Below are 26143 nucleotides of genomic sequence, written 5' to 3'. Positions count from 1 at the left end.
GTTGGTATGGCTTGGTGCGCTTGCCTCGTTGAGGAATCGAGTCCCAGTCTGCCGATTCCGTAACCCTTTCTGACTCAATTCGGACTCAGTAGCCCACGTTTACATGCAGCCTAATAATCCGTGAATAAACCGACCAATAGCTCAATCAGAATAGAACACGTCCATGTAAACACCTCAGTCGGAATAGTCTAGTCCAATTGAGTCCAGTCAGAATACAGTTTCTATCCGATTGATCGAGGTGGGTAATCCTGTAAATAATCCGTTAAATAGAAGAATAATATCCGTGTAAACGCCTGTATCTGATTACATTCCCTATTGGAAAGTTTAAGTACGTTCTGATCATGTTCGTCGCGTCATAGTGAAAGTTTATACCGTTCAACATGGCGGAGCAGAAACTGGTCTGCAGAGGAGACGAAGTTTATGCTCTGATCTTTAAAAGACGGCGGTGGGACGGACGTCCAGCTTATGTGTCTCAGAACACGACGTCTTCCTCTCGGCCTTCTTTAATAAGGACATGTGAAGGACGTTTTCCTGAGTCTGACATCATTTTAAAGCAGTTAAAAACACAAGCACTGCTCACTGCTGCTCATCTCACTCGCGTGATGCTTGTTGTCATGGTAACGTCTGCACTACGCGGTTTTGAATCTTTGTAAACTGATTTTTCATCAGATTGTTGAGTAGAGTGAGATAAACACCTCAGTCTGAATCTATAATCAGAATGTATTCGGTCAGATTGGCAGAAATCTTTGCATGTAAACACAGACACTAAAAGGGCGGTCAGTCTACAGTCTTTACTGTCAGTTACATCCTAATCTGTTACCTCAGCTAACGTTACTAACCTCTCATCAACTCACTGAATCATCAAAACTGAGGGTTTTGATTCTTAAAAGGGAAATTCTGCCAAAGTTTTCTGCATCATTCAGTGTGTGAGATGTAAACAGAGAGATTCAGAGTGGTTTGGTGTGAAATGGTTCAGATGTCTTTACAGTGGTGGTGATAGGAACCAGGGGTCGCCATGACTACAACACAAATATAGACATTTTATTTACTATCCAAAACCACCAGTGAACCTATACGAGTCTTCTGAGTCTGCCATGAACATATTAGAAAAATACATTTTGATGCCAGAACAATATCTGAGGCACCAGGCAGTGTATTTTGACCATTTCATGTAAAACCTTTCTGTGAGGGATTTTTTAGTCATTAAAATCTCATTAGAATAATTTCCTTCATTTCAAATCACCTCCAAATGTGGTTTAGATCTGATTTGCAAAAATCAGATTTCATGTGTTTTTTTTTACTGTGTCCACACTATCAACAATCAATCTGGTTACAATCTGGATTTCCCAAAAAACAGGCTTGGACTGGCAGTCTGAACAAGGCCTTAGATGGCCGCAGTAGTCTTTCTGTCCTTCCTTCTGTGGATTAAAGGATGTAAAAACCTCTAACTAAAACCCAACACATCTCTTGGTTCTTAAACACAAGAACGTGCAACAATAGAGAGAACCTTATTTGCCTGGTAATGATCTATAATATTCATCTCATCCTCTCATTCTGATAGACTGTAATAATACACGCTGTGTAGCTGGAGAAACGGCTTCTATTATTTCACTGCACACTTAAAAAGATCTTCTTCAAGGGTTCTTTACAAAAGAAAACGGTTCTATATAGAATCGTGAACACTCAAAGAACCCTTTGCATGACTAAAGGGTTCTTTACATCGTGAATGGTTCTTCAGATTGATGGAGAATGTGCTGTAGATGTTTCTTAATAGCAACTTTTTTGAAAATGGTTCTATATAGCACCAATAAGGGTTCTTCTATTGTTACAAGCTTGACATTGTAAACAACAGAAGACCCCTTTTCAAAAAGGTTCTGTATAGAACCATCTGCAGCACATTCTCCATCAATCTGAAGAACCATTCACGATGCAAAGAACGCTTTAGTCATTCAGAAGGGTCTTTGAGTGTTTATGGTTCTATATAGAACCATTTTCTTTACTGAAGAACCCTTGAAGAGCCATCTTTTTAAGAGCGTACATCAAGAAATGGTAATACTACTACAGTCTGTCCGAGTGGCCCATGACTGATCAGCTTTGTTGATTCACTGCAGCCTGTAAAATATATAATCATGTGTAGCCTCCTATATGGGTCATTCTACAGAAACGTCCACTTTTCTGTCTGTCCATAGGAGTCACTGGTGTTACCGATCCTCACTGGTGTTGCACATAATAAAGGAAACACCAGAGACATTTTAATGAAGCATGCATTTTACAAAATAACGCCTACAGAGCATCAAACCACATGTTGTCAATCATGGAATATCCACTAAAGTATGTAATTTAATCCATTTGTATTCTATTTTTTCACAGTTACCTCAGAATAAAGTCGGTCACACCAGTGACTTCAGCTAAAAGCTCCATATGAAATCATGAGCTAAATGAGAAAATCTCTGATAACTGAAAGACACAGTGGACTCACCATGTGCTTTTCTTCATAGATCCTCAGAAAACAGGTAAAAGGAAGTCAAGTGATGTCATCAGAGTGACTTTTATTTCAAAATAAGAGATATTTCTTACACGGTAACACCAGTGACACGACTCCTGGGGAACTTTCGTTATATATTTTATAATATTTATTTGGCATTTGTTTTCTTTATGTCATTTATTTATACATTTCATAGTCATGTATAGATTATTTTAGTTAAAATAGCAGAAAAACATCTCAAAATATGGCCTCAGCCTTCACATATGACTGTGAAGACGAGCTCTTCTGTGGTGCTTGGAATTCTGTATGATTGATTTAAAAACCAATATTTCTAAATTGAGGCTCAAGAGGGTGTAACTGTTAAAATAACTTTTATTTTTATTATTAAGTTTTATTTTAAAATATAAATAAATTGTAACCCTAACATGTTTTTCAAGTGTACTATATCTGTAAACGCTGGGGACACAAAAATGGACGTTTCCGTAGAATGACCCTTATAAAAATAAATAAAGATGAATAAATGTTCCTGAAAAATCATGATGGAATGGAACCGTAGCGTGGTCCGAGATTTAAACCTCTAAACGAATCCCGTCTGTCAGAGCGATCTGCTGCCGGGAAGAGCTCGGAGTGGAGATGATGAACAGTGAGGGAGGTTACCACGGAGACAATACGCTCAGCAAGAGGAAAGGCTGTTGTTTCCATAGTATCATCTGTGATTTTGTTCTTTGTTATTTCTCTTCTCACCCCCAACCCCCCCCCCACCCCACCCCCCCTTCGCAGGACATGAGGAAACAGGAATGGACCGCAATCATTCCCAACTCCCAGCTCATCGTCATTCCGTATCCAAACTACGATCCACGCAGGTATAAACACAATGCACGCACACAGTCCTGTGTTTATGCAGTGTGAAATTTCAGCCTGAGAAAAAAATACAGAATAAAATTACACTCTTAAAAAAGACGGTTCTCCAGGGGTTCTTTATTAAAGAAAAGGGTTCTTCCGTTGTTACAGGCTTAACATCGTAACAATGGAAGAACCCTTTTTTGTGCTATACAGAACCGTATAAAACACATTCTGAAGAATTTCCCTGATGCAAAGAACCCTTTAATCATGCAAATAGTTCTTTGAGTGTTCATGTTTCTATATAGAACCATCTTCTTTACTAAAGAACCCTTGAAGAACCATCTTCTGTAGGGAGTGTAGGACTGCTAACCTTAATGCTTTGTTTTGCCTCAATGTTTTGCTGCAGGCATGTGCAGTAATTACTGCAGTGCCCTCCTCCTACAGTACACAGTGGCTCGACTCAGTGCTGCCTCAAATAATGACTCAAAGCCAATCCAAAACATTTAGCTAGCATGTAGTTTTGGAACGCTACCTAGCGTACATGCTACATAAACTACACAGTAAGAAGCCATTTTAAGTTGCCTCTTTTCTTTTGCTGCACAACTCGCAGACTTGCAACCCCGTGACTCGAGACGCAACTCGGAGTCGCAGCTCAGACACTCGTGACTTGACTCAGACTTGCAGCTCACAGACTCGAGTCTCGTGTTGGACTCATGGCCCAGGAATGCAAGACTCTACTCGAACTCACACCCCAGAGAATCAAGACTGACTCAGACTCATATGCCAGAGGATCAAGACTCAACTTAAATTCGAACACCAGAAACTCAAGACTCAACTTGGACTCACGGGTCAGAGATTTGAGACTCAACTCAGACTCACACTTCATAGACCGGACACTTAACTTAGACTCATATCTCAGAGATTGGAGATTTGACTCAGACTCGCTCTTCAGAGACTTGAGACTTGACTTGGAGTCACGTCCCAATGGCCTTTGAGACTTGACCCCTCACAAACTTGAGACTCGACCCTGACTTGAATTAGACTTGCACCTTAGATATTCGAGACTCGACTCAGACTCACACCTCATAGGCTCAAGGCTCGACTCAGACTTGTCGTTCAGATATTCGAGAATTGACTCAGACTCTCACTTTAGAGACTCGAGACACGACTCAAACTCATACCTCAGAGATTTGACTCAGACTCGCACTTAATTGACTTGAGATTTTGACTTGGGCTCACATCTCCGAGATTTGAGACTTGACCCCTCAGAAACTCGAGACTTCACTCAGACTCGCACTTCAGAAACTTGACTCAGACATACAGCTCAGGCACTCGAGACTCGACTCGGACTCGCAACTCAGAGATTTGAGACTTGGCACAGACTTGCACCTCAGAGACTCGAGACTCAACTTAGACTCGTACCTTAGAGACTCAAGACTTGACTTGGACTTGCAGCTTAAATATTCAAGATTTGACTCAGACTTGCTCCTTAGAGACTCACATCCCGACATGGACTCAACTCAGACTCGCACCCGAGGGAATCAAGCTTTAGCACAGACTCACATGCCAGAGAATCAAGACTCGACTCAGACTCACATGCCAGAGAATCAAGACTCGACTCAGACTCACATGCCAGAGATTTGAGACTCAACTCAGACTCGCATGTCAGAGATTTGAGACTCAACTCAGACTCGCAAATCAGAGATTTGAGACTTTCTCAGACTCGCATGCCAGAGATTTGAGACTCGACTCAGACTCGCATGTCAGAGATTTGAGACTCGACTCAGACTCGCATGTCAGAGATTTGAGACTCGTGTTTTGATTAGTACTCACATTGTGAGAGAATTGAGACTCTATTTGATCTCTCTGCCCAGAAACTCAACACTTGACTTGGACTCGCACCTCAGAGACTCGAGACTCGACTTAGACTCAAATCTTTTTCTACAACATTAACTATACATTCATTTCCATTAATGTTAATTAAGAGCGCCATTCGTTAGTGCACCTCTCCCACGCCAGGCTGCTCCACTTCAATATTTAATGTGTTTCTCGGCTCCAGTGGAGAGAGTTAATGAAGTTGTCTCCCAGTCTGGATCATAAACATGGACTTGACATGGAATAGTCTCCTGGGATCCATCGTCTGCTTTATAAGGAGAAAACAGAAGTCTCTGTCTCTCTCTCTCTCTCTCTCTCTCTCTCTCTCTCCTTCTCACTCTCCTTCTCACTCTCTCCTTCTCTATCCCTCTCTCTCTCTCTCTCTCTCTCTCTCTCTCTATCTCTCTCTCTCCCTCTCTCTCCCTCTCTCTCCTTCTCACTCTCTCCCTCTCTCTCTCCTTCCTCTCTCCCTCTCTCTCTCTCCTTCTCACTCTCTGCCTCTCTCTCCTTCTCTCTCTCTCTCCTTCTCACTCTCTCCCTCTCTATCTCTCTCCTTCTCACTCTCTCCCTCTCTCTCTCTCCTCTCACTCTCTCTCTCCCTCTCTCCCTCTCTCTCTCTCTCTCTGTCTCTCTCTCTCTCTCCCTCTCTCTCCTTCTCACTCTCTCCCTCTCTCTCTCTCTCTCACTCTCCCTCTCTCTCCCTCTCTCTCTCTCTCTCCTTCTCACTCTCTCCTTCTCTCTCCCTCTCTCTCTCTCTCTCTCTCTCTCTCTCTCTCCTTCTCACTCTCTCCTTCTCTCTCTCTCTCTCCTCTCTCTCTCCTTCTCTCTCCTTCTCACTCTCTCCCTCTCTGTCTCTCTCTCTCTCTCTCTCTCTCTCTCTCTCTCTCTCTCTCTGTTCTTTTTCATATCTTTATAAGAAGCTCTCTTTATCCCACTAATGTTTGTGAGCGTGACTCATTTTGTCAAACCGTGTGTCAGGCCAGATTATATTTAGCTCTCTCAGGTGTTTTGTACAGACACTTTAAAGCTCACTAAGGCAGGATGTGCAGACACACATTGTTTTGTGTCCTCAGCGCTTTTCCCTGTTTATTGATTTCACTCCAGCTTTGTTTTTGCTGTATCAAGTACAGTATTAGCACAGCAATAGAAAAGCACAGCTTTAAGGTTAAAGCATTCCTGGTTTAACATATTCAAGAAAAATAAGGTCCGATGCGGCTTCAAGTAGCGAGGTGTTCATTATTAAAAATAACTGCAGTCTGAAGGGCAGAACAAAGCTGTGCACACAAATGAAAGAAAAAAAAATAGCAACAGCTGATTGAGCTGATGTTTTAATTGCTTAGTGACTGATCACGTTCCATTAAGACCCATGTGTCAAACACAAGGCCTGCAGGCCAGATCAGGCCCGTGACACAATACTATTAGGCCTGCGAAAGAATTTTAATTTCAATTTTATTAATATTAGCACATTTCACAGTGCACTGCACTACAATCCCCAGCATGCACTGCAACGTAATGTGTGCTCTGACTCTCCTACCCCGACAACAATACATGGGACAGCAGTTACACCTCAGTTCTACACAATTCTAAACAATTCCACACCAGCTGTATCACCAAACACACTGACTGCATTTCAGCTGTTTAGCCACTATAAACGCTTCTGTAACAGTTATCGGCCTCAGCTCAGCAGCTCAGAAACTGAGCCCAAGCGTTAATGAACATGACACCAGGTGTCGAATTCAAGCAGATAGGTAGGTTTAAAAGACTGAGCTCCTGGGGACGTTTTCATTTAGAGTATTTCAGGTATTCATGTAATACTCCAAGGACTACTACAAATGCCTGTATTTCACTGCTGAAATTTTTTGCATATTTTGAGGAAACAGCGGCCAGTTTGGGTTACAGCACAACATTAATATTTCTCTGGCTCACAGATTCATTGAGATTTTTTAATATGAAATTTCAGCTAGATTCACTATTATGCTACCTAACAAGCATCCAAACTATAGACTAAGCAACTGTTCAGCCCCTTTATGTTTGTCCTGTAATGAAAGGGTCTGTATGTAAAGCCATGTCGAACCTGCAGCTAATAACAAGACCGAAATTCTCGACGAAAGACACGACTCAGACTCGCACCCCAAAGACCCGAGACTCAATTTAGGCTCACATGAAGTGACTTGTGAATGTCTGTTTTCTCGCACTTCCTACACTTTAAAAACTGAAGTCAGCTCAACTTAAAATAGCAACTGATTACTTGGCTTTTCTTGTGTTGCCTGAACTTGAGGACACCAGAGTTCACCCAACTCAAACTTCTTAGTTGAGTCAAAAGTTCTCCCAGCTACTGTTTCTAGCTGCATCTCCGTTAGATAAATTCATGTTTTTTACTTAGTTCCCCCACTAGCTGGCGCTCCTTCTATCACAGTCCCATCTGGCATACTTTCTTCTTGGGCTTTCAGATGTGGACAGCTGCTGGGATTCAAACTCACAACCTCCTGATGTTGGGATGAATCATTAGACAGCTGCACCACATGAGACGACGCCATGTTTTAAAGATAAAACAATAAACATTCTCTCCAGTATATTAAACATTTATGGACACAAAATCTGAGCTGCTTCATGAGTTCCTGATGGTGCGGTGGACTGAACCGTCACCCCAACAGGAGGTTGTGAGTTTGAGCCCCAGTGATGCCACAGCCATCCATAAGTGTGAACCCAAGAGGGAAAATGTCCAGCAGGACGGTGTGATGGAGAGAGTCCTGCCTGGTGGGGAAGTTGAGTATAAAAACACGTCGTTTTATTTACCAAACTGAGATTCAGAACTGAAACATCAAGAGAACTTTTGACTCAACTAAGAAGTTTGAGTTGTGTGAACTCTGGTGTCCTCAAGTTGAGTCGACTCAAGAAAAGCCATGTAATCAGTTACTAAATCATTTTGAGTTGAGCTGACCTGTCATTTTTAACAGTGTACTGAGGCACTACTTTAATTGCTTCTCAGTGGTTTGACTAATTTGTGTGGTTATGTTTTGTCTTTTATGTCTTCTATACTTTTATACCTGTCTCAAATTTCTCTCTCTCTCTCTCTCTCTCTCTTTCCAGCTGGAGTGCTAAGCTGTACTTGACCCCCAGTAATATCGTTCTGCTGACGGCCATCGCTCTGATTGGTGTGTGTGTCTTCATCCTGGTCATTATCGGAATCCTTCACTGGCAGGAAAAGGTGGGAGCCTTATTTTTTCCTTCTAATCCCACTTTTCTATTTCGTCCATTGTGTTTGTCAGTATCCTCCAGCCGGTGGTGCAGTCTGGTCTGAAGTGGTGGGTGTGCTGTGACTGAGTGACACTCTCATTTCCTGCTGATGTTCGATATTATTGTGGATATTAAGATTCTGAGGGAGCGTTGTGATTTTCCTCTGGCTCATATTTGTAAAACATGTAAGATTTGTTCTCAGTTCGACAGCAGTGTGATGAGGACCGAGGGAGAGTTTTATATCTGTGGCTGGAATTGAGTTTCAGTGTTTACTCATCACTTGTCTCTCCACATGTAATGACAGTAATGGCTTTATCCATTAATCTCTAATGTACACTGTCTGTCCAGAAGTTTGGAGGCACCTGCTCATCCAGCGTTTCTTCTGAAATGAAGGGTATTACACAGGGTATTTACACTAGATTGCTGTGAGGATCTGATTGCGTTCAGCCGCAGAAGCATTAGTAAGGTCAGGTACTGATGTTGGATGATTAGTTCTGGATCAGAGATGCTGCTCCAACTCCAACATCCTAAGCGTTTTGCTTACAGCTCCATCACTCTAGATAACACAGCTGTTGTTTAAGCAGCCTTACTCTGCAAAAATGCTGTCTTGTGCAGTAAAATTATCTTAAATATAGTCAATAAATCTAAGATTAGATACTTGTTTTAAGTAATTTTATTCAGTAAAATGATCTCAGATAGTTTTGCATGTTTTAAGAAATGTGTTTGAAACCAGCAGCATTATCTGTCAGTATAGTGAGATAATTTTACTTGCTAAAATTGCTTAAAACAAGTGAAAAAATGTCTAGAAATAAGCAAGATAATCCTATAATAAGTGCACAACCATCTCAATATGGCAAATATTAGATTGACTATATTTAAGATCATTTCACCTGACAAAAAAACATTTTTCGCAGTGTATTTATACTGCAAAATGAGACATATTAGTAAGTGAAATGATCTTTAATGTTGTCAATATATATAATACTTATTTCTAAACAGTTTTTACTTGTTTTAAGTGATTTTAGTAAATTGATCTCACTATATTGGCGAATCGCTTTGCATGTTTGTAAGAAATTTGATCAAAACAAGCCAAATTATCTGCCACTATAGTGAGATCACTAAAATCAAGTACACAATCAACGTGAAATAATGTAAGTACTATTATAATAAGCTAACAACAATCCCAACATGATAAATATTAGATTTATCTAGTAGATTTAAGATCATTTCACTTGCCAAATAGCAGTATTGCTATTGTTTACCGTAGAAGGTGAAGAAGTCACTCAACACTACTTCATGTCCAAAAAGTGAACCAGAATGTTGGCTGGAATAATGGATTGATGTGTCAATCACTGTTATTTAGAATAATCACTTTGTAAAGTTAAAGTTTCTGTGTTTCTGTGTTTCTACGTTAGCAGGCTCGGGAGCTATAATGCTGAAGTTATTCGATTATTTGGCGTGAGCTGCAGAATAAGTTGTTTTTTCTTGTTTTTACATTCTCGAGAGCAAATTTATTTTATTCTAACTCAAATATGATTCTGAGTCACTGCAGACATTTGTGAGTGTGTATGTGAGGAGAATTCATCTTAATCACTGATTTTAATCACTTGGATCAGGGGTCTTTGATTAAAATTCAATAAGGTCCAGTTTGAGAAAATTTCCTCAAGCAAAGATCCGGAACATCATAATGTCTAACGTTATGATTCAGTGCCATTTACTGTTTACTGAAGTAACCTAGTAGGTATATCAACATCTTATACAGTCAACAACTGAATATCAAATCAAATAAAGTCCAATTCAGTCATATTTCAACAATATTTATTTATTTATTTATATATTTTCAGTTTTCTCTTTTTAGACCATGTGAAATAACCTCCCTCTGACTCACTTTCTTCTCTGACTGCTGTTTCTCGCCTTGTCCCTCCCCTATGTGTGCGTCACTCACTCGAGTCTCAGTGCTCATCGTAATGCACAGATCTGATTGGCTGAGTAGCGTCACGTGATATGTACAACGTATGTGATTGGTCTGTGAGACTCCCGGGCCGCTAAAACTACCGTAAATGCTAGAAAAGCTACGCTGATTAAAACAGGACCACCCCAGCGGAAATAAATAATTCTCCATAGTTTATCGGTTATAGGTCCAGGTCCGCATAGGACAGCGTCTGGGTCTGGACTGGGACCGCGGTCTGCCTGTTAGTGACCTCTGATTTAGAGCTAGCTGGAGAGCTCGCTTAATCTACCTTAGTGAAGTCGTTCGTGACACAGCACCATGTCCGAGTTATGAAACGAGTTATCAGACGAACGTAAGGTGAACACAGATTTATCTAATACTTCTTCACACAGGATTAGAGAATTTCTGTTGAGCCTTAAACTGGCTCTGATTGAATGACGATTGCATAGCACAGTGCCGCAAACACTACTGTTGTCATAATAAGAGTCCCATATAATGGCACTTTTTAAAAACAGTAACTTGTGCACACCTGTGATCACCCCTCCACAGTTTAACTCTGTATTACTTAAAATATCTTATTCAGTTTCCTGAAAAATCTTTATGCTGTGATTGGAATAGTCTTTGACTTTAATACTGCTCCACTATGTGTACTGATGAAGTAAGAACCCAGTTCTGTTTAGACTGAGAGGCTGACTTAACTAGAACTAGGCTGATCAGCGAGCTAGTGGCTAAAAGTTAGCTAACAGGCTAAACAACATTAATATCACAAGCAAAATAATGTACAGTACTATTGGCTTTATGCTAACATAAGACTAGAAATCTCATAGAGGCGCTAAAGGAAATTAAGACAGAGTGTGTTTACCTGCACCTAATAATCTGATAACTGCAGAAAATCTGATTTTGTCAGTAATCCGATCACCGCGTTTACATGCACTTGAGTAATCAGATAATCTACATGAGTCAGACAGTAATCAGATTTCTGCTTTACAACCAGCCAATAAACTCACAGACGACGCGATGTAAACGTAACGTAAAACTCAAACTTCATGCTGTGGCTTTTTTTAAAACGAGTCACTTTACCTGAAAATATGAACAAACATCATCTAGAAGATGAAGAACATTTAAATCCTTCATTTCATCAATCATGTATTTGGTTTCAGTGTCGCTCCAAAAGTGTTTTGCTGCGTCTCGCGGCGACGCTGCTCGCTTATTTACGGTACCGCCATCTGTTTTCACACATGCTCAGACTGAGAAATCTGAAAGAAATCAGAGTAAGAGTTCACAGCACTGAGAAATCTGTTTACTGAGCTTAAATCCAGCCTCTTTATCAGATTTCTAGACCTTACTCTGATCTAAGAAATCAGAGTGTGCTGTTTACATGACTATTTCAATAATCAGATAACAGCAGAAATCTGATTATGATCTGATTATTGAGTGTATGTAAACACACTCGTTGTAGTTGCAGTGGTAATTTGGTGATGAAGAAAATGCCTACAGGGAAGATTTCTGCGTTAAACAGTGCCGTTCTATGATACCTTCATCATTATATGACGAAGTAATGAAATGTATATAATGATTGGTGACCATGTTTTTGTCCTATTTCAGCACTGAGCAATTGCTTGGAAACAATAACGTATTCTAAAGGACCTGCATGTAATAGCAGAATAATTTTATCTGAGTTTTTATTAATAATATCTTTTTTATTTAAAAAAAAATAGTATTCTATCATCTTTTGTGCTGTCTGCCTGTTTATAAAAGCAAATGCCGCTTGAGGCCATGCATTACAGTGATTTTATCTCAGGCGAGGGGGTTTTACTCCAACTGTAGGCATTTGTTGTGCCTAATATAATCCCAACAAGTGCTAAAATCACTGTAATGCCAGGCCGTATTGATTCATTACACTCATGTGACAAATGCTGTGCAGCTGATTTTCCAGTACAACAACAGTGATTCCAAACTTTTGAAGGGTAGCGTAGCTGCATATCACATATACTACACATCTGTTTCCTTCACCTTTATTTCTCCTTCTCTCTCACCCCTCCTGTTGTTTTCTCATTTTTTGTCGTCTGATGCTCTCCTGTTGTGTTTTTTATCATCCTCACTCCTTTTTTCCCCCACAGGACCCCCGAGTCTCATATCTTACACACACACTCCTGTTTCACTCTGCTTCTTCTGTCCTTCCTGATATATATATATATACACACACACACACACACACACACACACACTCTCTCTGCTTATGTTCCCGAAGGTATGTTTTTGTCTGTGTGTGTATGTGTAGGGCTGAACAGATGGGTCAGAGTGGGCAGATGGGGGTGGGTGTGTGTGCCCCCTACACCACCACAGCACACCCATGGAGTCAGTGGAGAAATGCCATCCCTGCTAATTGCTTTCTTCTGTCCTTTCAGCATATCAAATCTGTTGTTCATTATCCACAGAGCCCACCCTCCAGGGCACGAGTGTGTGTGCACGCACTTTCTGCAGATGACTGAGTGAGCCTGTGCGAATGCATCCGTGCGAATATGTTTGTGCGTCTGTTTTGTAGTTTGTAGTCAACTGTGGGAACCTTTGGCACCGGAGCTGCGTTTTTTTCCTTCCGTTCTGTGTCGAAGGTTCCGGTTTTATGGTCCTTGGTACCTGCTCAAGATTGGTGTAGCGAAGACCACTAGAGGTGAGTCCGAGTCAGGGCTGAGAACTGGACGCATCGAGTCCGAGTCAAGACCAAGACCTCGTAGTAGTCAATAGGGACGCGAGAAGACGAGGTGCTGAGGGGGCTGCAGCACCCCCTGATTTCAGGACTGCCACTGTTAGAAATACTAGTAACAATAAAACATTCTGAATTTTCTAATAATCGTATAGAGCCTTGTGTGCTCGCTTTGTCTAAGTGAACAGCATATTTTCATCACAGTGAGCCGAAAACTGGCTGCTTTGGGGGCGAGTCGCTCAAACACGCAGGTTGAGGTGCAAAAAGAGGAAGTCTGTGCAGAGTTACAGGCCAGTTCTGAACCCCAAAGCAGCCTAAGATTGTTTTTTAAACTTAAAAATAATTTTATTTAAGCAATAGAGCACGAGAGGGAGTGTGTTATCGCGAAATAACATCACGGCTGTGATTTGGTCGCCGTAGATCATCACAGCCATGATGTTATTGGTGATAACACACTCCTCGAGTGTTCTATTGCTTTTATACAACAGTTAAATAAATAAAGTAATAAATTAATAAACTGGGCCGTGAACGCGGCGTTTAATATGTTTTAATGTTCGCAGTTCCTTCACCAAATTATAGTTCCTTAACAAGCAGCTTGTTGCTACGTCAGAGTAACGAGCTCCGCCCACTCGCTGCACAGCCAGCAGTTCGTTCTCCAGCTCCTTACACTAAATTCCCAAACTGTCATCACCACTGAGCAGCTCTTCAGTCGGCAGCTGTGACAGAAGAACAGCTAAACAACCTGGAATCAGCCAGAAATGAACCCAATACCATTCGCCAAACGTGTAGTCTGATCTTCAGAGTCTGACAAAATCGGACTTAGCCATAAAAATGACACAATATCAAGTTCAGCTCAGTTTTGCCAGATCAATATTAATGTTGTTTTGTTCCAGCCAGTCTGTAAAGCATCTTACAGCCCATTTAGTTTGGCGAATGGTGTTGGGTTCATTTCTGGCTGATTCCAGGTTGTTTAGCTGTTCTTCTGTCTCAGCTGCCGACTGAAAAGCTGCTCAGTGGTGATGACAGTTTGGGAATTTAGTGTCGTCTCGTCTTCAGAGTCTGACCAAATCGGCTATCGGTCAAATGTGATCTTAAAAGTGTCCATTTTCCAGTGATGTTATGGTGAAATAACAGCACGGTTAGAACGCTGTTTTATAACGTGTAATAACATTTTATCCATTATATCTCCCGCTCTGTGTGCATTTCAGTGTTAAATCTCACGGCATGCCAGTCGGTCTGACACAAGATTACCACCCCACATATAAACAATCTGATTCATCGCCACTTAGTTCACGTGCATAAAGTTCATCCAGAAGGACAGAGCAGAGAGACGATGTGTGTCAGCTGTATTTATGTATTGTTAGCTCTGGCCTCATTATAGCACTATATGACATGTTCTGTTTAATGAAAATTACCAAAATAAATAGACAAATAAAATCAAAACATTTTACATGACGTCATCGATACGCTGCTTAAAATTTCAGCACCCCCAACTTAAAACCGGGTATCCCTGGTAGTCGAGTCTGAGACAAGACCAAGACCAGAATAAGATTTTCAGAATAGAACAGTAAAAAGAAGAGAGAGGAAAAAACTGACATTGACTTGTAGTTCATTGTACATTCATTTTCATTTATTATACATGACATATATTAATAAATAACATTATATTTTATATCATTTATTTAAATATAACATTGACTTCTTCTCTAAAACTTAAGAATCACCACCAGAAGTCAACTGAATTTAAACCAAACAACATACATCCAATTTTATGGTTAAATAAGAAACACAGTAATGACAACATTCTGATCCGCCCTCAGAGGATATTCGGATTTAGGAACCAGTGAACATCAACAGACCTTTAACACCCAGTTAAGTCATCAAGAAAAGATCATCCAGATCCTCAGCCGGCAGACTTTATTAAACATGTGGAGAAAGCGGTTTTATTCTGTTTGAAGGTTTTGTTGATATTCAGTAATGATAGAGTTCCCAGTTACCTCAGACAGAGGCATCACACTCGGCTGCTCTCGAGAACACTCTCTGAGTCTGCCTTCCCCCGAGGCCAAGACAAGATCTGAGACGAGACGAGTCCAAGCGAAGTCGAGACTGAGACTTAAGGCTGAAAGATTAATCATTCTGTATCGAAATCACAATTTAAGAGAGTCTAATTTTCAAATCGTAAGAGCTGCAGTTTTTAAAAAAATTTAGAGTACATTATCAGCAATTTTGCCCCAAGTTTTAAGAGGGGAAATTTCACTTTATAACTCAGAGCTTGTGAACTGCCTGGAGATTAGGTGGACCAATCAGAGGCAACCAAACCTCCATGTGTTGTGACATCACAACTACAGCTTACTGACAGTCTGGCACATCGCATTCAGGGGTCAAGCCTCTACAGAGCCCTGCTAGTGACATCCCGTATAAATAAAAATAATGCGTGGAAATGAGATCCTAATGAGTGGCCACAAGCTAGTAAGGTGTGGGAACGAGATCATGCCTTATTAAGCTGTGGTCAAGGCTTAATCATCCCATTCCTATGCCTTACTAAGTCGTGGCCACACATTATTTTTATTTATACAGGGATGTCGCCAGCAGGGCTCTGTAAGCCTCAAGCTGGAAAAGGTGGATATTCAGGTCTTCTTGGCCAAAAACAGCCCTGAACCTTAATTTATAGAAAATAATTGCAGTTTAAATCTCAGTCGCAATGTTAGTCCGAAAAATCACAATTAGATATTTTCCCCAAATCGTTCAGCCCTACTGAGACCGTTGATTTATGGTCTCAGCACCGATCTTGAGACCAAGACTGGACTCGAAAACAGCAACACTAGTATCAACAGCACCCCTGATTCTAATAATCAGTACGGGAGATGAGGGGAAGCCTGTAGAAGTGGTTAAAAGCTCTGGGGCTGCACAGACATTAGTTTACGTTTACATGCTATGGAGTTGGGCAGTGCAGAGTTAGGAGTCTTGCCCAAGGACTCTTGTTGGTATATCTTGCCCGGACGGGGAATCGGACCCCGCTCTGCGATTCTGTAATCCTTTCTGACTCAATTCTGACTCAGTAGCCACGTTTACATGCAGCCTAATAATCCATTAATAATCTGACCAATAGCTCAGTCAGAATAGAACACGTCCATGTAAACACCTCAATCGGAATAGTCTAGTCCGATTGAGGCCATTCGGGGTACAGCTTTCACCTGTATCTGATTACATTCCCAATCAGAAAGTTTAAGTCCGTTCTGATCATGTGCCTGACGTCATAGTGAAAGTTGTGTGAGTAAAGTGAAAGTTGTGCGTGTTTGTGTTTTTGAAAGACGCGTGAATGTGAGAAAGGCAGAATTTAGGCGTGTGTAACATGGATAGTGTGTGTATGTGGACTAGGTTTATGCCACTTTTTGGGGACCAAATCCTGTTCATACCATAGATAGACACACACAGATGCTGCGCTGTCTGTTGTTTTCTATGTGAGGCGATACGTCTGCGCATCCGCCATGTTGGAGAGGTCAAGATCCGCTTGTGAACAGTTTCACTTGTATTGAGAGACGATGAGTCTCAGGATTACATCAGCCACAACTTCCTTATTACTCAACCGATTTTCACCAAATCTGTTTAGTTATAATCCCCAGACACAGATTAATCCAGGCTGCACGGATCTTACTTTAATAACTGATCGTGATAATTAGCCGTCCGGACCAGCAGGAAAGTATTCAGTCTGCACCTGACGTTAAAAACCGAGTTTAGTGTGAGAAACACAATCAGACACATCAGCAAATCCATCAGTGTGTGAATCACTTCTAATCTTAATACACAGAACAATAAAATAAACCAAAACACAGCAAGAAGGACGAAGTTGAAGTTGGCTTTCTATTCGCCAGCTTCCTGTTCGAGTTTTCCCGTTCCACCATAAATGGTGCATCAGTAACTTTCTGAAGCCTGAAGCTGCACCATTTAAGGTGGAACGGGAAAATTTGAACAAGAAGCTGGCAAATAACTTCAGCTACTTGTAAGAAGGTTCTAACGTTACTCTATTATGAATATCTACTCGGATTAAGGAATGCTATAACTTACCACTACAAAGCTTTAACCATCACTGTAAATAAATAACTACTACATAAAGTTAAGACCCTGAATAGACTATTAAATGAAATAAGCTTAATATAAAACCAGAGGAAAAACAATCACATCAACAGGTTCTCTGTGCCTCATCAACCACACGACCATATCTACACAAACATCACACAAACAATACGCATCACACAGACATGAGCGTGGATCTCTGCGTTCCCTCCGTTATATAATCCTATCACACTTTCTGAGAGTACAATTCTTGAAATAGTGTAATTTTGGACAGTATCTTTCTTAAACTGCCGCTCTGTAATGGTTCTGAATGCAGTCCAGCAGCGATGTTGACCGCCCCAAAAAGGCGGCGCTGTTGACGTGCCTGGCTGGACCCAACGCGGCATCTAGGTATGTGTATCTATGGATCATACCCTTACGTTGTGGGACCTTTCTTCCTTGTGGGGACCTCAAGCTGATCCTTACAACATAAATCATTCAATTTCACGGTTAGGGTTAGGGTTTGGGTTTAGGGTTAGGTTTAGGTTTAGGGTTAGGCTAGTAGTTCTGGTTAAGATTTGGGTTAATCTCCAGGAAGTGAAGTCTGTGTAATGGCCCCAGAATTCACAGGAACAGGATTGTGTGTGTGTGTGTGTGTGTGTGTGTGTGTGTGTGTGTGTGTGTGTGTGTGTGTGTGTGTGTGTGCTCGTGCCTCCTCAGGTCTCATGTCGTTGCAGGCTGTGCTTTGTGAGTGTGTGCGTGTGTGCGGTGTGCCGAGCAGCAGTGCTGTTGGCGTTCTCTCTCCGAGCCCATCTGCTGTGCTCTCCTCATTATGCACGCTGAAAGCTGTAATTGCTCTCTGCTCAGGGAAGCTTCCCACTCCACGGCCTTCACTGGAGTCCACACTGCATTAGAATAACGCATACACTCGCTCGCTCTGCAGCACCGCCAGTCTTTTATTCAGGGCAGAGAGAGAGCCAGGCTCCTCAGCGCTTTGGCATGTCTCAGTGAGTCAGAATACCCACCACCCCCCCCCAACCCCTCAATATCCAGCTCTGACCGAACATGGGTGTAAAACTCTGATCTCAAAATGAATTGGCGAAATAATTCAGTGCATCCAAAAACTACAAATCCTACCATGATTTAATTGAATTATGATTCACTATGATGATACACTGCATTGTCTCAAATTTTACCATGATTTGATTATGATTCTTTATGAAATGTATCCAGTGCATCATACAATCTAAGATTTCGCAATGATTCAATTTGCTTATGATTCCTGATGAAATTATCCAATGCATCAAAGTCTCAAATTTCTGAAGTTTACCATCATTTGATTCTGTTTCACCATGATTCAATTTTTATGAAGTGACTCAGTAGGTCATGAAATCTCAAATTTCATCATGATTCAGTTCGCTTGCGATTCTTTGAAATGATTCAGTCCGTCATAAAGTCTCAAATTTCACCATGATTTGATTATTAAATGATTCAGTGATCATCATTAAATATCAGATTTCATGATAATTCAGTTTTTTTTTAGGTATTCCTTATGAAATCATTCATTGTATCGTGAAATCTAATATTTTACTTGAATTTGATTAGAATTTTTTCTTATTTAAAATACACTGAATGCACAAATGTTGCTGGTATCTGAAGTTTTGAAAGAGTAATATCAATAAAATCCTAATGTAACCCAGTTCTGTTATTTATTACAGACTGACCGACTCTGAGACCACATTTAAGAAATACTTTATTGTGTTTCATTTGTGGGATGCATCATTAGCAGGTCACACACTGCTGTTCTAGTGGAGGGAACAGTGATGAAGGGACCAGTTCTGTTCCCTGTAATAGAGTTCTATATAGTGTCCTAGTGTAGGGGACCAATTCTGTTCTCTATAGTAGTGTTCCCTATTGCATTCTAGTGTAGGAAATAGTGATTAGGGGACAATTTCTGTTCCCTGTAAATAGTGTTCTGTATAGTGTTCTAGTGCAGGGAACAATGATTAGGGGACAATTCTGTTCCCTGTAATGGTAACGGTGTTCTGTTGTGAGCAGTGATGTAAAAGTGTTCTTTATTGAGCTCCTGGTTTTCCAGTGTAGAGAATGGTGACCATTTTGAGCACAGTGTAGATTGTGGACCACTACAAAATGGCAGACCCTCCAAAATAGTGCTCTGAGTAGTGAATAGGGCCTAGTTTTGAACACAGCCCTGAAGTTGGTGTGATTCAGCAGCCGTTGGTGTGAAGGACCTGCTCGAGTGCCTCCCTCTGCTGCACTGAGGTTAGGTTCTCTATAGTGACGAGTGCACTTAGTACCGATCCAAAACCTGTTCATCCTGCTGTGTGCTCCACAGCTCGCTCGCTCTCTCCCTCTCTCTCTCTCTCTCTCTCTCTCTCTCTGTAGTATGACAGGCTGTAATTGAAGTGGCTTTAGGAGATAAGAGATGCTAACCTTTAGTGTGAGTGAAAATGGCGTTTGGAGAGCGTCCGCCGATCGGTCCATCTCTGCGGCCGATTCCATTTGCATCGCTCCGAGGGCCAGGAGAGCAGAGGAGAGGGCGAGAGACGTTCCCTCTCCTCCATTCTCCTTATCTTCCTCCCCACCCTCACTAGAGCGTCACACACAGCACACCCACACGGCTCTCGGCCTCTCTGCTTTCAGTTTGCGTCGGCTCCCGATATCAAGACAAAGAGTGGAAAACTGTGGATTTTTTTGCCCAAATCATTCCTTGAAGCGTCTGAGAACCAGAGCTTCACCGTCATGAAGTTTTCATCCTTTAAAAAAGAAAAAGGGAAAATTAGATGAGACCGAGGTTTTGAAGTCAGAAGGATGGTGTGAGCGAGACTCAAAGCGAAACTCTTCCAGGGAGAGAAGGTAGTCTGCAGGTGAGAGGAGTGTCATCTTGTCAGATTGCGGCACATTTCTTAAGGCTCCCGTCGATTGTTAGAGATTCCTACATCTGAAAGAACTCGGAGAGATGAAGGACCTTGTCAGAACGTTGGAGACCCTGACGTTAAAGTGTGTGTTCTGCAGAGATGCGAGTGGCGTGGAAGTTAGTGATGTGTGCAGCACTGAAGAGACTAAAGGGGTAACAAAGATCCAAATAAGCGACAACGAATATACCAGGTCCAACGTTGTCTGGAGGCTCTGCAGTTTGTAGACACCTTCTTATCCAGCGTTTGTTCTGAAATGAAGGGTGTTAATATGAAGTTTGTCCACCTTTACGGCAGTAACAGCCTCTACTCTTCTGGGAAGGCTTTACACTAGATGTTGGAACATTGCTGTGAGGATTTGATTGAGCATTAGTGAGGTCAGGTGCTGATGTTGGATGGTCAGTTCTGGATCAGTAACTCATCCCAAAGGTATTGGATGGAGCTCCATCACTCCAGAGAACACAGTTCCACTGCTCCACAGCCCAATGCTGGGGGGCTTTATACCCCTCTAGCCCACGTTTGGCATTGGGCATGGTGACCTTAGGTTCCAGAGTGTCCCATTCTGTTGGTCAGTGCTTTTCAATGGAGATTTTACAAGCTGTAAGCAATGGGTGCAGCTTAAAGTAGCTGAATTCACTCATTATAAGAGCTGTCTGGATACTTTTGGACATATAATGTACCACATAGGAGTGTAATGATGCATCTGTTTAAACTTGGCGATTCAGCTGTGTTAATTCTGGAATGTGAGAATAGATTATGACCTAATCTGAAAGTATTTAATAAATTACAGCTTGTATAATCTCCATTGAAAGAACTGACCAATAGAATGAGACGGTTTGGAGCTGCTGCATCAGTCTCATGTTTACGGTAGATGGACGGCGGCACACAGGATGTCCTATTGTTTTCAGTGTAGCTGCAACAAAAATTCTTCCACCGACAGCGGCAGCGTTCTGCACCCCGCGCTGAGCGGCACGCTCCTTTAATAGTTCAGTTTTCCCAACTTTTGCCATCGACCGCTGTGGTGAAATAAACCGAATTTTGATATTTTGGGAGCCGTGACAAACGTCCAGATGAGCTCAGTGTTGTACAACAGAAATAAAAGAGTACAGAGCGTCCTCCAGCCTTTCCACCTTAAATAAGCCAGGGGTCGGCAACATGTGCCTCCGGAGCCTCATGCGGCTCTTTTACTGTCCTGTTGTGGCTCCACAGCTGAATCAGATCTGTAGGTAATAATAAAATAATCCTCCTTTACAGTAAAATAAAGCTCTGCTGATCGTTCAACACAGTTTAACAATAAATGGTCTTAAACTCTGGAGTTAATGTAGAACTGCTAATTCACCCTTTAACCCTGAAGATCAGCGCAGACTGCTGGTCACCATAGCAACACAGACAACAGTCTCGCCTAGCTAGTAGCTAACGAAACGGCAAAGAGAGAGATTTTAGACGAACAGTGATAATTTGGAGATTAATGGACTTATTTGTGTTTATAATCACTCCAGCTGGTTTCTTGATACGTTTAATCTGCAACGAGAAACTGAAACACTAAGAAGTTATGAAGCTGAAGTCGCTTCTCATTCGCCAGCTTCTTGTTTGAATTTTCATGTTCTACCTTAAATGGTGCAGCAGTTACATTCTGACGCCTCAGGCATCATTTAAGGTGGAACAGGGAAACTCGAACAAGAAGCTGGCGAATGAGAAGCGACTTCAGCTTTGGAAAAAAATCGAAAGTTGAGAGACGTTTTACAAGAAACTGCTCTACTTTTGTAGAAAAGTTTCCTGCTGGAGATGTGAGAAAAGCAGCTATAGCTGAGCTAAAGCTTAAAGCAGAGCAAAGTAAGTCTGTTTTCGTTTATATTATATTTTTAGTCTATACTAGACTAGGATATTAATACATACTGAAACACATTTACAGCCAAGATGGTAAAACGTTACTTCAATAAATGCACATAAAATATTGTGGCTCCCAAAGCAAGTTGATCTTTGTTTAAAGGACAAAAACGGCTCTTCTTAACATTTGGGTTGCCGAATTGGGGAGAAATTGGGGAAATAAATGTAAAAAATAAATAAATAAATAAATAAACAATCTACGTTGCTAAAGCTTTCCGATGATAATCATCCATTTTTGCTGGTAACACTGTCACCATGGCAACGTTTGCGCAGTTTCATGCCGCTTTTTTTTTGGTCGAAGTGAAATACCTGGGTTATTAATCAAGAAAAAAAGATAACTTTCATCCATTTGCTTTATGTGTTCAGTTTGTGTATTTTAAAAATAGCTCTGAATCTCACCAGTTTGGTCAAATTGTGTTGAAATTTGAAATTGGACGACTCATTGAATCGCTTGAGTCGTCATCATATTGAATCAATGTGAGGTCACAGATTTATTTCAGTTATTTCTAAATGTTTTATACTTGTTTTAAGTATTTTAATTAAGTAGAATTCTCATTATATGGGCAGATAATTGAACTTGTTTCAAGCATTTCTTAAAATTAGTCCCAGTGAGATAATTTCTCTTAGAAAAACAAGAAAAAAAAAGTTAACTGATCCTATTAGACTCCCACAATCATCTCAAAATGAGAAATATGAATATTTAGACTACTTTTAAGATGATTTTACTGGCCAAGATGCCCTTTTTGTGGTGTTGTTGCTGGAGTGGATGTGTTACATCGTCTCATGTCCTCACTGTCATTGTAAAATGTGGAGAACGACAAAAAATCAGAGAAGCTCTTCGGTGTGAGTCGGTGACTCGGACGTTATGAGTGTAGGTGAATCTGCCAGCGTTCAGCAGCGCTGCAGGTTTTGCACCATGTGGATTTTTATTTTTTCTGTAGAAAAAAAGCTAATCCGCACACACACACACACACACACACACACACACACGCACACACACACCACACACACCACACACACACACGCACACACACATCTTCATCTCCCGCTGCATCTGAAGTGCCTCTTTTCTTCTGACACGAGCGCTTTTCTGTGGCGTTTGCCAGGAGGGAAAATAGACGCTCTGGACTAAAAATACACCAGAGTGACCCTTATAGATCAGGAGAACCAATTCACACACACACACACACACACACATACACACACACACACACAGAGAGAGAGAGAGACAGCACGGAGGGGTCCGACATGTGAGTCACTCATCACCACTGAGAACAGACACCATCTTTACCACCACAACACACTCACACTCGCTCACGCGCCCGCCTGTGTGTGTGTGTGTGTGTGTGTGTGTGTTATCAGTGTGAGACAGAGTGTGTGTGGTGCTGTATCTGTGATCTCACTCAGCGCTGCTACAGCCTGTAAAGTGTGCCATTGTGTCTGTAATGAGTTCTCTTGCTCGCACAGCCCATCTCTCTCTCTCTCTCTCTCTCTCTCTCTCTCTCTCTCTCTCTCTCCCTCTCCCTCCCCCTCCCCCTCCCGTCGCTCTCTCTCTCTCTCTCTCCCGTCGCTCTCTCTCTCTCTCTCTCCCTCCCATCGCTCTCTCTCTCTCTCTCTCTCTCCCTCTCCCTCCTGTCACTCTCTCTCTTGCTCTTTCATTCTCCATCATTTTTTCTCTTTGACTTTCCATCTTTTTTCTTAAATTCTTCCTCTCTTTCTTTTTCTTTCTCTCACTTTTTTCGTTCTTTCTGTCTTTGTCTTTCTACCTTTTTGTCTCTCTTTCACTCTCTTCTCTCTCTGTCTGCCTTTCTTTTTCTTTCTTTTTCTTTACTGAAACTGAAATCTGTCTGAAGTGATGAAATTTTGTATAGTTTGAACTTTTATCAGTTATTTTTACTCCTCTTCCACACTTATTTATCAACATTAATACCCATCTTGTGCTTCCGCTCGCTGGCCACTTTATTAGAAACGCCCACATTGTACTTGCTCTCGCTGGCCACTTTATTAGAAACACCCACCTTGCACTTCCACTCGCTGGCCACTTTATTAGAAATAACCACCTTATGCTTCTGCTCACTGGCCACTTTATTAGAAACACCTACCTTATAGCTCCACTATGTAGGTGTACAGTTACAGACTGCAGTCCATCTGTCGCTGTGCAGTTTATCATCCCTCTCTACTTCATTCATTGAAGCATCTGTTGTCCAGATGTTTTTTGGGTGGCGTTCCGCTCTCAGCACAGCAGTGACACTGATGTGATAGTGTGTGTGGTGCTGATACGAGCCAGACAGCTGGACCTTTTACACACGTCAGTGTCACTGCTAGGTTAAAAGTGGACCACCAACTGAAAAATATCCAGACAAGAGCAGCTCTGTGGTCAGAATCTGACCCACTGATGACGGACTGGAGGATGGTTAACCCAAACTGTACACCAACAAGGCTGCTAGGTTGAGAGTGGTCCACAACCCAAACACGCTGCTGATAGTAGACGCTGTTAGTGACCTCTAACTGTTGACTGTGTTTCAGAAAGCAGACGACAGAGAGAAACGACAAGAGGCCCATCGCTTCCACTTCGACGCCATGTGAGGAACCAGAGAGCATCACTGGAGAGGCTGAGAAGACCCACCATAACGCGTTCATCTCACTGGAGAGTTTATTTAATAACTTATTTCTTGATTTGCCCCACTGGAGAGTATTTATGTCTTTATTTCAACTGAATGTGCTATTATTTATGACCAAGACGCCCTGTGAGGTGTGGATATTCCCCTGTTGTCGCTCTGATGTCCAGAGAAACTGGTTTTCTGTTTTATTTTGTGATGGATGAATGTTTACTTGAACATGAGAACGTAATGGTATATTCTCAGAGGCGAAGTGTTGATTTCCCGAAAGTAATGAAACATTTCAGTGCCATTTTTGTTGGTCTCGTTTGGTATAAAGTTGTATTTCTTTCTCTTTGGCTTCTCTCTGAGGCAGGAGACAAAAACTAGGACCAGTTATGGGATATTTTTCTCACTTTTTAATATTTTCGACATGGTACGTTTCCCTGAACATTATTACAAATTTTCTTCCTCCATTACTGTTTCGTCTGGCTGTTTTGCTCTCTTCTCCCTGTGGACATGCAGAACACTTTTGGCTGAAAGTAATCATTACAGTACAGATCCACACATTTCTTCATTCATTCAGGACTTGCAGCTGCTGCTCTTTGAAAGATTGGCTTCAGTGGCGTTATCTTCACTGTTTCTCACTCAGAGGGAAACCTGCTGTAAGACAGACGTGTTGCTTGCGAAGGGAAGGTTGTTATGTTTCGTTTTTTTGCCTGTGGATCGACATTGATGTGCCCTCCTGCCTGATTTTAAGCCCACAGTGGAGTCCACTCAGCTGCAGCCTGTTCTGTACTGTATTTCCTTCAAACATTGTTGTTGTGAGGATGCAAGCTAGTTCCAGACCTGCTTCTCTTTTTTGACCCAAATAAATGTCCTTTATCTGCATAGATGAAACATAATACATCTCAACTGACCTATTCATGCTCTACCCACATGAGCACTCGCAGCTACTGCTGTGAGATTGGATACGTTTCACAGAGCACTGGTAAAAATCTCCATTCAGCCTAATGAGAAACTGTAGAACAGACTCGGTTTATATCACAATACCTACATTTAGAGTCAGTTATTCATTCAACCTAATGAGAAACTGCAGAACAGACTCGGTTTATATCACAATACCTACATTTAGAGTCAGTTATTCATTCAGCCTAATGAGAAACTGTAGAACAGACTCGGTTTATATCACAATACCTACATTTAGAGTCGGTTATTCATTCAGCCTAATGAGAAACTGTAGAACAGACTCGGTTTATATCACAATACCTACATTTAGAGTCAGTTATTCATTCAGCCTAATGAGAAACTGTAGAACAGACTCAGTTTATATCACAATACCTACATTTAGAGTCAGTTATTCATTCAACCTAATGAGAAACTGCAGAACAGACTCGGTTTATATCACAATACCTACATTTAGAGTCAGTTATTCATTCAGCCTAATGAGAAACTGTAGAACAGACTCAGTTTTATATCACAATACCTACATTTAGAGTCAGTTATTCATTCAGCCTAATGAGAAACTGTAGAACAGACTCGGTTTATATCACAATACCTACATTTAGAGTCAGT

General features: G+C 41.4%; 1 protein-coding gene across 1 annotated transcript in view; it reads left to right on the top strand.

Annotated features, from left to right (window-relative positions):
• LOC118817629 (T-cell immunomodulatory protein-like) overlaps positions 1 to 25006 on the top strand; it is a gene marked incomplete at its 5' end in the record, with an annotated part of 88126 nt that extends 63120 nt beyond the window's left edge. Inside the window, 3 exon segments of the mRNA XM_036584460.1 lie at positions 3266 to 3348; positions 8294 to 8411; positions 24498 to 25006. Of these exon segments, the coding sequence (XP_036440353.1) occupies positions 3266 to 3348; positions 8294 to 8411; positions 24498 to 24557 (261 nt within the window).
• Positions 25007 to 26143: the final 1137 nt, after the last annotated feature.

Source organism: Colossoma macropomum, unplaced genomic scaffold (genome assembly GCF_904425465.1).
Source record: "Colossoma macropomum unplaced genomic scaffold, Colossoma_macropomum, whole genome shotgun sequence".
In the NCBI taxonomy this organism is placed as follows: domain Eukaryota; kingdom Metazoa; phylum Chordata; class Actinopteri; order Characiformes; family Serrasalmidae; genus Colossoma; species Colossoma macropomum.
This window is presented reverse-complemented; position numbering and strand designations above follow the sequence as displayed.